Genomic DNA, 12,497 nt, shown 5'->3' on the forward strand with positions numbered 1-12,497 from the left:
TAACCTTACAGGACGTCAAAGAATATGCAAAATTGAAAATGGAAATTTTGGCGTGTTTGACAGTAATAATGACTGTTAGGGCACAACAGGTCCACCGCTGGGCATATCACTGGGACAATCCCCCTTGCTCCCAAATATTTGATCTACTGCACCTCATCCAAAACTAATTGCAGCCAGAGTCCTCTACCCCATCTCAGATAGTAAAGTGAGTTGTAATGGATCAGTTCATGTACTCCCTTCCGAGGCCGATACAGAGTTGGGTTTCTCAGGGGAATCCTTGAGACACAGATGACCTGGTCGAAAGGTATCATGGTGTCCATTGTTCCTTTAAAGAGGCAACCCACTCCATACATGGAGTAACATCGGGGGGCAGATGCTGAAAAGGGGGTGAGATGTCCAAAGTCTATGGAGGCAGCAGAGTTCATGCCGAAGGTCTTATCAGGGGATGTAATTTGCTGGAAATGTCATTGCCAAGGTCATATAGCCGTTCGTTATCCCCTAACCACTGAGCAAATGCACTGTAGCGTGGGATATCGGTGTTCATACTACACATGTCCAGCCTGCAGTGTGCACTTTCCACCTAGCGAGGGGCCACAATCTTGTCCTGTAAAAGTAAATGGTCTGCAAGTGACTGGACTGCTAGACTCAGGGAGTCGTGAGGGCCACACTCCCTCTGTAACTGATCTCTGGTAATAAGGTGGGCATATGCTGCATTCAAGGGGATGGTAAAGACTATCCGGTTGCCACAGTAGTCATTGAGATGGCCCGAGGTACTGAGTCCCAAGGGGTTGGGTGTGGCCTAGAATTTATTGCACCCAATTATCATAGGCTGGGAATTTGTGTAGTTTTGGTACTTGTAGGGAAAGGGGAGAGACATCGGTTGCTCGAATAAGAGATAGGTTGCACTTAAAGAAGTTTCACCACACCCAGAGTCTCATGGGTTTCCCTCTACGTACTGGTGGGGATGAGGAGGCAACATCTCCTGAGCACAACAGTCCTGGGATAACTGTGACCGGAGAAAATTTTGGGTCTGTCCAACATAGGAACGTAACTCTAAAGATTCGTTCAATAATGTAACCGTTATAAATGGTATAGCGCAGAAGCTTGGGGCTGACACCAAATTTCTCTATTTTATGATGAGTGGGGACTTATTGTACTGGGTTACTAAGGTCAGAGAGGAAATAGTGGAGCAATTGTTGTTACCAGGATCCTATAGACGGATGGTGTTGGACATGGCTCATTCACATGTCTTGGGTGAACATCTGCGTGTGGACAAATCCCAAGAATGGGTCATTCAGAGGTTCTATTGACCCGATTGTCACCGCAAAATCCTAAGGTATTTGAAGTTTGTCCCACATGTCAGTTAACCGCTCACACCTCTCACTTCCAAAATCCCCTTGTGCCGCTTGCCATCATAGAGGTGCCGTTTGAGTGAATGTCTATGGACCTAGTCGGCCCCCTTGTTGTGTCTGCTTCTAGGTATCACTATATTTTGACTGTCCTCAACTTTTCTACGCTTTAACCAGAAGTGGTTCCCCTGAGGTACTCCTCCTCGAAATATATAGCCCGTAAATTGGTCCACATCTTTGCCCGGACAGGACTATCGAGGGAGAACCTGACCGAACAAGGAACACCCTTTATGAGTAAGGTGATGAGGGAACTTTGTAAGGCCTTGCAAATTACACAACTGAGGACGTCAATTTACCATTCCCAGACAGATGGCCTTGTGGAAAGGTTCAATAAAACTTTAAAGAGTATGCTTAAGAAGGTCATAGAAAAGGACGGTCCAGACTGGACTGTCTCCTCCCATATCTATTATTTTCTATCTGGGAGGTTCTACAAGCTTGTGCCGTTTGAACTCCTGTATGGCCAACCTCTGCGGACTCTTCTTGATATAGCAAAGGAAACCTGGGAAGCCAAGGTTTCGCCCCATTGGAGCATCATCGAGTACATCACACGCATGCAGGAGATGATTGCAAAGGTAAAAAGGTAATGCCCATCGTAAAGGAACGCCTCCTCCAGGCCCAAGAGGCACAATCCTAGGCTACAACCCATCAGCCAGGGTGAAGCAGCCCCAGGTACCGAGTCCTCGTGATTATTCCAATGGTAGAGAGTAAGTTTTTGGCCAAACGGCGAGGCCCCAATGACGTGGTAGAGAAGCTGGGTGAAGTGAACTACAAGGTTCGTCAACCGTGAAGACGAAACTCATACCAGGTGTACCACGTTAATCTTATTAAGGCATGGCAAGACAGGGACCCCGTTAAAACTCCATGTTGGCTGGTTAAGCCAGAAGTGGGCATTTAAGGTGTCACAGTAGCCAAGAGACTGTCGAGGGACCAAAAACAACAGTCTCAGGAATTGCTGCAGTAGAACCATGACCTGTTCTCAGATTTACCAGATTGTACAAATGTCATAGAACACAAGGTTCTTACGGAACCCCATGTGCGGGTGAACTTGAAGCACTACTGAATTCTTGAGACCTGGCGAGAACTGATCTCCAAGGAAGTGAAGCGTATGATGAATCTCGGAGTCATTGAGGAATCTAAGAGCGAGTGGTCTAGCCTGATTGTCCTTGTTCCAAAACCCAATGGAATGGAGATTCTTGAATGATTATCTGAAGCTGAAAAAAGTCTCCAAATTTGACCACATCCACTGCCGCATATCGACGAGCCGGTCGAGAGACTTGGGCCGGCAAGGTACGTAACCACTTTGCTCTAACAAAGGGATATTGGCAAATCTCCATGTCAAAAAAAGCCAAGGAGAAGACGGCTTTCTCTACACCCGACTGATGCCTCCAATATGTCCAGATGCCGTTCGGACTGCAGGGAGCTCCGACTACCTTTCAGAGTGCCATGGACCGGATTCTCACACCCCATAAGAATTGCACCGTTGCATACCTGTACGATATTGTAAACTTCACTCGGATTGGGGAAGTTATTTGGAAAAGGTCCAGGCGGTGTTTGATGCTCTCAGGAAAAGCATGGTTTTCTATAAATCCCCAAAAATGTGCTATGGCATAAGAAGAGGCCAAAATGCCTCAGATCACTAAAGTGGTTGCAATCCAGGGCTGGCTGAGACCACTGTCAAAGAAACAAGTTAGAGCCTTTCTGCTAATCACAGGGTACTACAGGATGTTCCTCCCAAATTTTGACATGATGACTGCACCCCTGACCAATCACCTTAAGAGAACAACATCGATTGTAGCCAAATGAACTGCGGAAGAGGAGATGGCCTTAAAAGAACTTAAAGTAGCTGTAAGCAGCCGCTCCTGGTAGCCAACTTTAAGAAGAAATTTGTACTCCAGACAAATGCCTCAAAAAGTCGAATTAGGAGTGTTCCTTTAAAAGGAGGTACACTGAGAAGCATCCTGTTCTTTACTTGAGTAGGGACCTGCCGTCAAGTGAGAAAAATTATTCCATTGAAGAAAAGAAATGCTTGACCATAAAGTGGGCAGTGGACACATTGCAATACTATTTATTAGGGCAAAAATTTAAATTAGTGTCCAACCATGTTTCACACAATCCTGTAGGTCTGCACACCTCCACACAGGAAATGTGTGAGACAAACAGGTCCCATTTTACAATTTGAACCACACTCAGGGGTGGAGATATGCTGAGCAGCCATCCTGACCAACTCTTCAGATGCTCACATTAAACCTGGCCCTGTCATGGCTGATTAACTCCTCTTAATGCTAAATATACTAGAGCACTACTCCAGGTTTACATCACAGAGGACAACCACCTCTGTGATATACAGTGGGGCAAAAAAGTATTTAGTCAGTCAGCAATAGTGCAAGTTCCACCACTTAAAAAGATGAGAGGCGTCTGTAATTTACATCATAGGTAGACCTCAACTATGGGAGACAAACTGAGAAAAAAAAATCCAGAAAATCACATTGTCTGTTTTTATTTCATTTTATTTGCATATTATGGTGGAAAATAAGTATTTGGTCAGAAACAAGCAATCAAGATTTCTGGCTCTCACAGACCTGTAACTTCTTCTTTAAGAGTCTCCTCTTTCCTCCACTCATTACCTGTAGTAATGGCACCTGTTTAAACTTGTTATCAGTATAAAAAGACACCTGTGCACACCCTCAAACAGTCTGACTCCAAACTCCACTATGGTGAAGACCAAAGAGCTGTCAAAGGTCACCAGAAACAAAATTGTAGCCATGCACCAGGCTGGGAAGACTGAATCTGCAATAGTCAACCAGCTTGGAGTGAAGAAATCAACTGTGGGAGCAATAATTAGAAAATGGAAGACATACAAGACCACTGATAATATCCCTCGATCTGGTGCTCCACGCAAAATCCCACCCCGTGGGGTCAGAATGATCACAAGAACGGTGAGCAAAAATCCCAGAACCACGCGGGGGGACCTAGTGAATGAACTGCATAGAGCTGGGACCAATGTAACAAGGCCTACCATAAGTAACACACTACGCCACCATGGACTCAGATCCTGCAGTGCCAGACGTGTCCCACTTTCTTAAGCCTGTACATGTCCGGGCCCGTCTGAAGTTTGCTAGAGAGCATTTGGATGATCCAGAGGAGTTTTGGGAGAATGTCCTATGGTCTGATGAAACCAAACTGGAACTGTTTGGTAGAAACACAACTTGTCGTGTTTGGAGGAAAAAGAATACTGAGTTGCATCCATCAAACACCATACCTACTGTAAAGCATGGTGGTGGAAACATCATGCTTTGGGGCTGTTTCTCTGCAAAGGGGCCAGGACGACTGATCCGGGTACATGAAAGAATGAATGGGGCCATGTATCGTGAGATTTTGAGGGCAAACCTCCTTCCATCAGCAAGGGCATTGAAGATGAAACGTGGCTGGGTCTTTCAACATGACAATGATCCAAAGCACACCGCCAGGGCAACGAAGGAGTGGCTTCGTAAGAAGCATTTCAAGGTCCTGGAGTGGCCTAGCCAGTCTCCAGATCTCAACCCTATAGAAAACCTTTGGAGGGAGTTGAAAGTCCGTGTTGCCAAGCGAAAAGCCAAAGACATCACTGCTCTAGAGGAGATCTGCATGGAGGAATGGGCCAACATACCAACAACAGTGTGTGGCAACCTTGTGAAGACTTACAGAAAACGTTTGACCTCTGTCATTGCCAACAAAGGATATATCACAAAGTATTGAGATGAAATTTTGTTTCTGACCAAATACTTATTTTCCACCATAATATGCAAATAAAATGAAAAAAAAACAGACAATGTGATTTTCTGGATTTTTTTTTCTCAGTTTGTCTCCCATAGTTGAGGTCTACCTATGATGTAAAGTACAGACGCCTCTCATCTTTTTAAGTGGTGGAACTTGCACTATTGCTGACTGACTAAATACTTTTTTGCCCCACTGTATATCTCCCGGACAAGAGCTGTATTTACGTTTTCCTGTGATGTGGTTTATGAGGAGTGAAATAAACCAGCCCGACTTTTAAATAGAAACATTTCCTGTGACTCTTCATCCCGTTCCCAAGTGAGTAGCATTGTTACACAGGAAATCTCTTTTCCCTTCATTTATTATCCCCCTCTTCAACTGATTCAGCTGCATCCTCCCACCCTCCTAGGGATTTTTGCAGTGACTTTCGAATCATATAGGGAAAATTGACTTCCTGTTTTTACATAGAGCATAGAGCTTATAAGGATTCAGCTAGTCAATTTTTGATGTCATAGACCTAAAAGAGAAGAATTAGCTGTGTAGAAAGGCAAAATGAGCAATTGTAAATACACAGTGCTGTATGATGACTGCAATATTTGAAGAGGCTAAAAACTGTGAAGGGAGTGTTTCTTTAACAATGTAGTAATCAGTGATGGAGGAATTATTCATTTGATAAAGGTTCGGGGTGTTAACGTATGGACCCCCAGTGTTTACCTGTAGTGGGCACACATGCATCTCAGTCGGAGATTTATTGTATGAAGTGTGCCCTTTGGCACAGATCGTCTCTAGTATTCTGTCTTTTTCTACATCTAAGTGACTGAGTGCAGTATTTGCTAAAAACTGTTTTCACTTTTAGACTGAACTTCTTGCACGACACATGTCTGTGTACCAGCACGATATCCCCCCCGACTTGCTGACTTCTACCATGCTAGGCAGTAAGGAGTTGCTACAACAGTGTGAAGAAATATGGGCACAAATTGTGCAGGTATGTAAATGTATAACCGTATGGTGACTTTCCCAATGACTTGTCAATCTGTTAGTGCTAGTTTTATCTACAACTCTAATTTTGTAACTTGCGGTTGAACATTTATCTTAGATAGATGTCTCTTGTTTGTTCGACTGCAGTTTTACCCAACTTACTTCTATACAGATGTATGCTGGCTCGGCGGTATGTGCATGTATTCTCAATGAGAAGTAAGCCACTGATCGAGATCTATGGCGGCAGCCTACCTTCCCTGACAATAAAAGGATCTGGCATGTTGGATGCAACAGCCACTGGCAGTGCAGGAGAAATGCAGCCATCGCCATTAAAGTATATGGCTTTAGTTCTCTGCACAGCGGGTGTTTGGAGCACCAACGTGTAGGGAAATAATGTGAGAAGGCAATAGTGCTGAATCAGCTGGGAACCATTCATACTTCAGATCAAATGGGGTCCCAGAGTTTGGGATCCCAAGATCAAAAAGGGATGTGCCAACATTTGTGATGGAAGTACCCCTTTAATCTTTACTTCTCTAAAACAGAAAAGCCCTTTAGAAATGTATAGAAAACACTAGGTGATCTGAATACTTTTGCTGTTCCTGGGGAGTCTGCGATTTCACCATTGCTGTGCGATTATCAGTACTGAAGACAGGTAAGTATTGTCCACCTCGAGCCAGTTATGTAAAAATCACAAAATCACTTATTCATATGCAATCAAAATCCATTATGGTATAGCTTTCCACCAACGCGTTTCGAGCACTGCATGCATTCTTAGTCCTGGATCAGGAATGCGTTAAGCATTTTAAATGTATTTATCCAGAACAATAAATGCATGTAGCATCTGAATACATTGTTGGAAAGCTAGACCACACTGTAAATGGATCTTAATTACATACCAATGAAGTGATTTTTAAGTTACTGTATCGAGCTGGACAATACTTACCTTTCTTCAAAACCCCATCAGATCAGGCCTTATTCACACACTACAGATTTAGTCAGTGTTTTATTTCAGAAGATGAAGCTAAATCCCGAAGTGGAACATATACAGAGAGGTACTCTACTGGAAAGATTTATACTTCATCACAACCAAAATCAGAAGTTGGTGAAATGCATAGAAAAGGTGCAATATTTAAGCGCTTCCCTCTGCTAGTCTGTGGATGTATGTGCTAAAACCTGATGCCCTGTAGTGTAGCCCGGACATATATCTACAGTCTTCCATATAACTATGCTGCACAGCATTCTGTTTTCTCTAAGCCTCATTGGGGGACACAGAGACAGTGGGTGTTATGCTGCTTGCCACTAGGAGGACACTAAGTAAACCAGAAAAAAAAGTTAACTCCTCACCTGCAGTATACACCCTCTCGCTGGATGAGATTTCTCCAGTTCTTGCTTAGTGTCTATAGGAGGCACTTGGGTCTGGCTTCAGACCCCACCGTTTCTATTTTATTTTTTGAATTTTCTGTAAATTTTTATTTTTTAAATTAACGGAGTGAAGGGGGCGACGGTTCCTTTCTATGGCTCGCTCTCCCCCGAACCAACAACAGGCAAGCACGCCGAGTATACCTCCCCGTACACTTTCCTGCGACGATTGGGGCTGATTCCTCTGGCGATGATGGCGATGATCCTTACGGTCCCGGTAATCCACGGATACGAGGGCAAGCGCATGGAGTGCAATGGAGAAGACTGGAATAGCGCTTCCGAATGCCCTGAATCAGCCCCATAGGTCTCCATCACCCTGCCATAGGGAGGATCGATTGAGCATACCCCTTCAAGAACTCCTCCAGCTCTGCTACATCAGCCCAGGAGGACGAGAAGACCTGCATGGATGGCCCCAGACAGCACGGCCTGCCTGAGCACTGGAGTTGAGGTATGGGGTCGGGTCTTGCTCCCTGGGAGAAGCGCAGACTTAGCGTCAGCGGCGGTGCACCGGCGCCCCATCACGGCCCCCCGCTCTCGGCGCTTACCACGGGTAGGCTAAAAATTTAGTCCCCGGCTTTTCCGGCCTGCTAGGCCGCAATATGAATAGCGCCGCCCACACTAGCGCCGCCCCGCCCCCGGCGCCTACTGCGGGTAGGCCAAAAATTTAGTCCCTGGCTTTTCCAGCCTACTAGGCCGCAATTTGAATAGCGCAGCCCGCGCTAATGTCGCCGCCCCCTCCTCTTGGCGCCTCTCATTCCTTATGAGATACGCAATCCTAATCTCTGGGGCCATGTCTTTTACCTCAGCCTGCTCTGGACACAAGCTGTGAGGCGCGCACTCTGCCGGATACCGGGTGACACCATAGGGCCACCGCTATTCCTCCCGGGGAACACAGCACAGGACCGTGGGTAAGCTGCATCTGCCCTCAGATTAAAGCTTAACCCCTTCCCGGCACATTCCCTGCAGCTGCAGACAGACTCTACCGTTAACCCTTTCAGGAGCGCTATGTCTCAATCTAAGGAGACTAAATGGGCAGCTAAGAATCACACTGCGTTTTTTACCATGTGTACCACTTGCAAGTCTGCCTTACCCAGTGCACAGACTAATCCTTTATGCACGGACTGTGACCCGGCCTGCGCTCAAACGCCCCTCGCCGCCGCTGCTGACGGGCTTCCTGCGTTTAGTACCCCTGAGTGGGCTGCGTCCCTGTCACGATCGGTGGAGTCTCTGACCTGGGCTATATTCTCCCTCCGGGAGGACTCTTTAAGTCAGAAAGTGTCCTTACCTCCCGAAGAGGGCTCTGGTGTCGGCCGGGAACCATCCACCAGCAGGGGCTGTACTCGTTCAAGGGATGGTCAGGTCTCTAGAAAGCGGACCCATGATGCGTCCCCTAGTCACGTTCACGCCTCAGCATCGGCGACTCCTGTCTCTTGCTCTCCCTCTCCTGAGGTTCACAGCGAGCACGACTCTGAATTTGAATCTGACACGACAGCCCCTCAGAATCCCCCAACTGATCAAGAGTCACTTGATTCTCTTATAGAATCAGTCAACAGGATTCTGAAGTTGGATGAGGAAAATATTCCCGCTCCAGCACATCCTATCTCATTTAAGAAATCCAAGCGTGTGCCCAGGTTATTTATCAGCCATCCAGAGTTTAAGGAAATTGTCCAGAAACATAGGGATCGTCCATATAAGCGGTTCACAGGACAAAAATTTACTCAGGCTTAAATACCCTTTTGATCCAGACCTAATGAAGGATTAGTCACAGTCCCCGCCGGTGGACCCTCCTGTACCACGTCTTGCTTCTAAAACGCTCCTATCCGTTTCTGAGGGCTCCTCTGTCAGAAACCCCTCCGATCATCAAATTGACTACCTTGCCCGCTCAGTTTTTGAAGCTTCAGGAGCAGCGCTTTTTCCATCTTTTGTGACAATTTGGGTCACTAAGGCAATGGCCGCTTGGGGAGAAGTCTTGATTACTTCCTTCCAGGGCACCAATCTTCCTCCGGAGGCAACCACTGTCGCCAGGCAGATAATTCACGCAGCAGACTTTGTAGTGGACGCTTCTTTGGATGCCGCCAATTGCGCTGCTCAAACTGCCGCTAATGCGATCTCCATTAGAAGAGCCGTATGGCTCCGCGACTGGCAGGCGGATTCCACATCTAAAAAATCGTTGACGTCTCTCCCCTTTCAAAAGGGTCGTCTTTTTGGAGAGAAACTGGACCAGCTCATTTCTGATACTGCCGGGGGAAAAAGTAAATTCCTTCCTCAACAAAAGGCTGTTCGGCCGTTTCGCAACCAACGGCCGGTGCGTTTTCGATCTTTTCGCAACAGTTCCAGTTGGTCCTCCTCTACCGTCTCTTCCAGATCAGGTCAGTCCCTGCGCGGAGACAGAGGCTCCCAGGTCTCATACAGACCTAACCGCTCATGGAAACCCAGGCCTAGGGCATTTGGATCTAGGGGAGCCAGATCTCAGATCTTCTACCCAATGACTTGTTGCAGTATCCGGCGGACACCGACAGAGTAGGCGGTCGTCTACTTTCCTTCAGCCACACCTGGCTCGCGGGTCGTCCACGACAAGTGGATCAGGGAGCTGGTGTCCTCCGAATTTTCTTCTCCCCCTCCAACTCAGTTTTTCCCTTCCTCTCCCCCCAAGAAAAAGACAAGAGCCTTCCTCCGGGCTGTTCAGGCTCTGCTAAGGGACGGAGTCATCATTCCGGTCCCTCATCACGAAAGGTTCAGGGGATTTTATTCAAACCTTTTTGTGGTTCCAAAAAAGGACGGGACGATGCAACCCATTCTGGATCTCAAACAGTTAAATCAGTTTGTCAAGGTATGGCGATTCCGAATAGAATCTCTCCGATCAGTTGTCGCTTCCATGGAAAAAGGAAAGTTCCTAGCATCCATCGACATCAGGACACTTACCTTCACATTCCGATCTGCCCGTCCCACCAGCAGTTCCTGCGTTTTGCAATTCACGAGGAACACTTCCAGTTCGTTGCCTTGCCCTTCGGACTCGCCACCGCCCCCAGGGTCTTTACCAAGGTCATGGCGGCTGTCATGGCCATTCTCCACTCTCGGGAAGTAGTGGTGTTACCGTATCTGGACGACCTGTTCATCAAGGGTCCGTCCCTTCCAACCTGCGAGAAATCCGTGGATATAACAGTAAATACACTTTCTCGCCTGGGGTGGAAGATAAACTTTGAAAAGTCTTTACCAAATCCGGCTCAGCAGATTTCCTTTTTAGGAATGATCTTGGACACTTCCCGCGGGTTGGTCATTCTCCCTCCAGAAAAGACCCAAGTCTTACAACAGTCAGCACGTACTCTTTCCCGACCGGTTTCTCACTCCATTCGTTTCAGCATGAGAGTTCTCGGAAAGATGGTGGCTGCGATGGAAGCAGTTCCATTTGCACAGTTCCATCTCCGTCCCTTACAACATGCGTTGCTGTTAGCTTGGGACAAGAACCCGTTCTCCCTGGACCGTCGGATCCTTCTGTCCCTGCGGGTCAGGCAAGCCCTCAGGTGGTGGACACTGAGGTCCTCCCTGGATCAAGGGAGGTCTTTTCTCCTAGTAAGATGGTTGGTAGTAACCACCGATGCAAGTCTTCTTGGCTGGGGTGCGATCTTTCGTCACCACACGGCACAGGGTTGTTGCTCAACCCGAGAGTCACATCTCCCCATCAACATTTTGGAGATACGAGCGATCAGATTAGCTCTACGGAGTTTCCACCATCTCCTCGCAGGTCACCCCATCAGGATCCAATCCGACAACGCCACGGCTGTAGCGTATATCAACCGCCAGGGAGGTACTCGGAGCAGGATGGCTATGCACGAAGTGAGTCACATCCTTCATTGGGCCGAGACCAACCATTCATCCATCTCAGCAATCCACATCCCGGGCATAGAAAATTGGGTGGCAGATTTTCTCAGTCGCCAAGGCTTTGCCTCGGGGGAGTGGTCTCTTCATCCGGAAGTCTTTCAACAGATTTGTCATCGTTGGGGGACTCCGGATGTGGATCTCATAGTCTCAAGACGAAACAACAAGGTTCCTCGGTTCATTGCCTGATCACGCGATCCATGCGCCATCGGAGCGGACGCCCTAGTTCTGCCATGGCACCGGTTCCGGCTCCCGTACATCTTTCCCCCTCTTCCCTTGCTTCCGAGGGTCATCAAGAAGATCAGAGTGGAGGGAGTACCAGTGATCCTAGTCGCGCCAGATTGGCCTTGCCGAGCATGGTACGCAGAACTAATACAACTAGTCGCCGATGTCCCCTGGCGACTTCCAGATCGCATGGATCTACTCTCACAGGGCCCGATTTACCACCAGAACTCCGGGGCCCTGTCTTTGACGGCGTGGCCGTTGAATCCTGCAGGGATTTTAGCACAGGCTGGTTTCTCTCACTACGTAATTTCCACCATGATTAGTGCTAGAAAGCCTGTGTCCATGCGCATCTATCACCGCACCTGGAAAACCTTCTTTTCGTGGTGCAAGGATCATGGTCGATCCCCTCTGGTGTTTTCCATTCCGGCCATACTGGAATTCCTTCAATCCGGATTAAACTCAGGCCTCGTGCTTAGCTCGCTCAAGGGCCAAATTTCGGCCTTGTCAGTGCTTTTTCAAAATTGCCACCAAACTTCAGGTCAAGATGTTCATTCAGGGAGTTTCCCATGTGGCGCCTCCTTATAGAAGGCCATTGGATTCATGGGACCTTAACCTGGTTCTCGGGGCCTTACAGGAGGCTCCTTTTGAATCGCTGCAGGACGTGTCACTGACCGTCCTCTCTTGGAAGGTGGTCTTTCTAGTGGTAATTACGTCAATCAGATGAGTTTCGGAATTGGCGGCCCTGTCCTGCCGTCCTTCGTTCCTGAATTTTCATCAGGACAAGACAGTTCTTAGGACGTCCCTGTCCTTCCTGCCAAAGCTCGTTTCCTCTTTCCA

The 12,497-nt window shown here is 47.5% G+C and overlaps 1 protein-coding gene across 5 annotated transcripts in view; it reads left to right on the plus strand.

Moving 5' to 3' along the window:
- Window positions 1-12,497, plus strand: part of CENPK (centromere protein K) — a 121,149-nt gene that overhangs the window by 9,739 nt on the left and 98,913 nt on the right. For all 5 annotated transcript variants that reach the window (XR_012233864.1, XR_012233866.1, XR_012233865.1 and 2 more), the window contains exon 3: window positions 6,019-6,147. Coding sequence is in view for 2 of the 5 variants with exons in the window: in XM_073584239.1 (XP_073440340.1) it covers window positions 6,019-6,147 (129 nt within the window). In the remaining 3 variants the exon portion in view is untranslated. The remainder of the gene's footprint in view (window positions 1-6,018; window positions 6,148-12,497) is intronic.

Source organism: Dendrobates tinctorius, unplaced genomic scaffold, assembly GCF_039654945.1.
Source record: "Dendrobates tinctorius isolate UK_male_01 unplaced genomic scaffold, ASM3965494v1 ptg000083l, whole genome shotgun sequence".
NCBI lineage: Eukaryota > Metazoa > Chordata > Amphibia > Anura > Dendrobatidae > Dendrobates > Dendrobates tinctorius.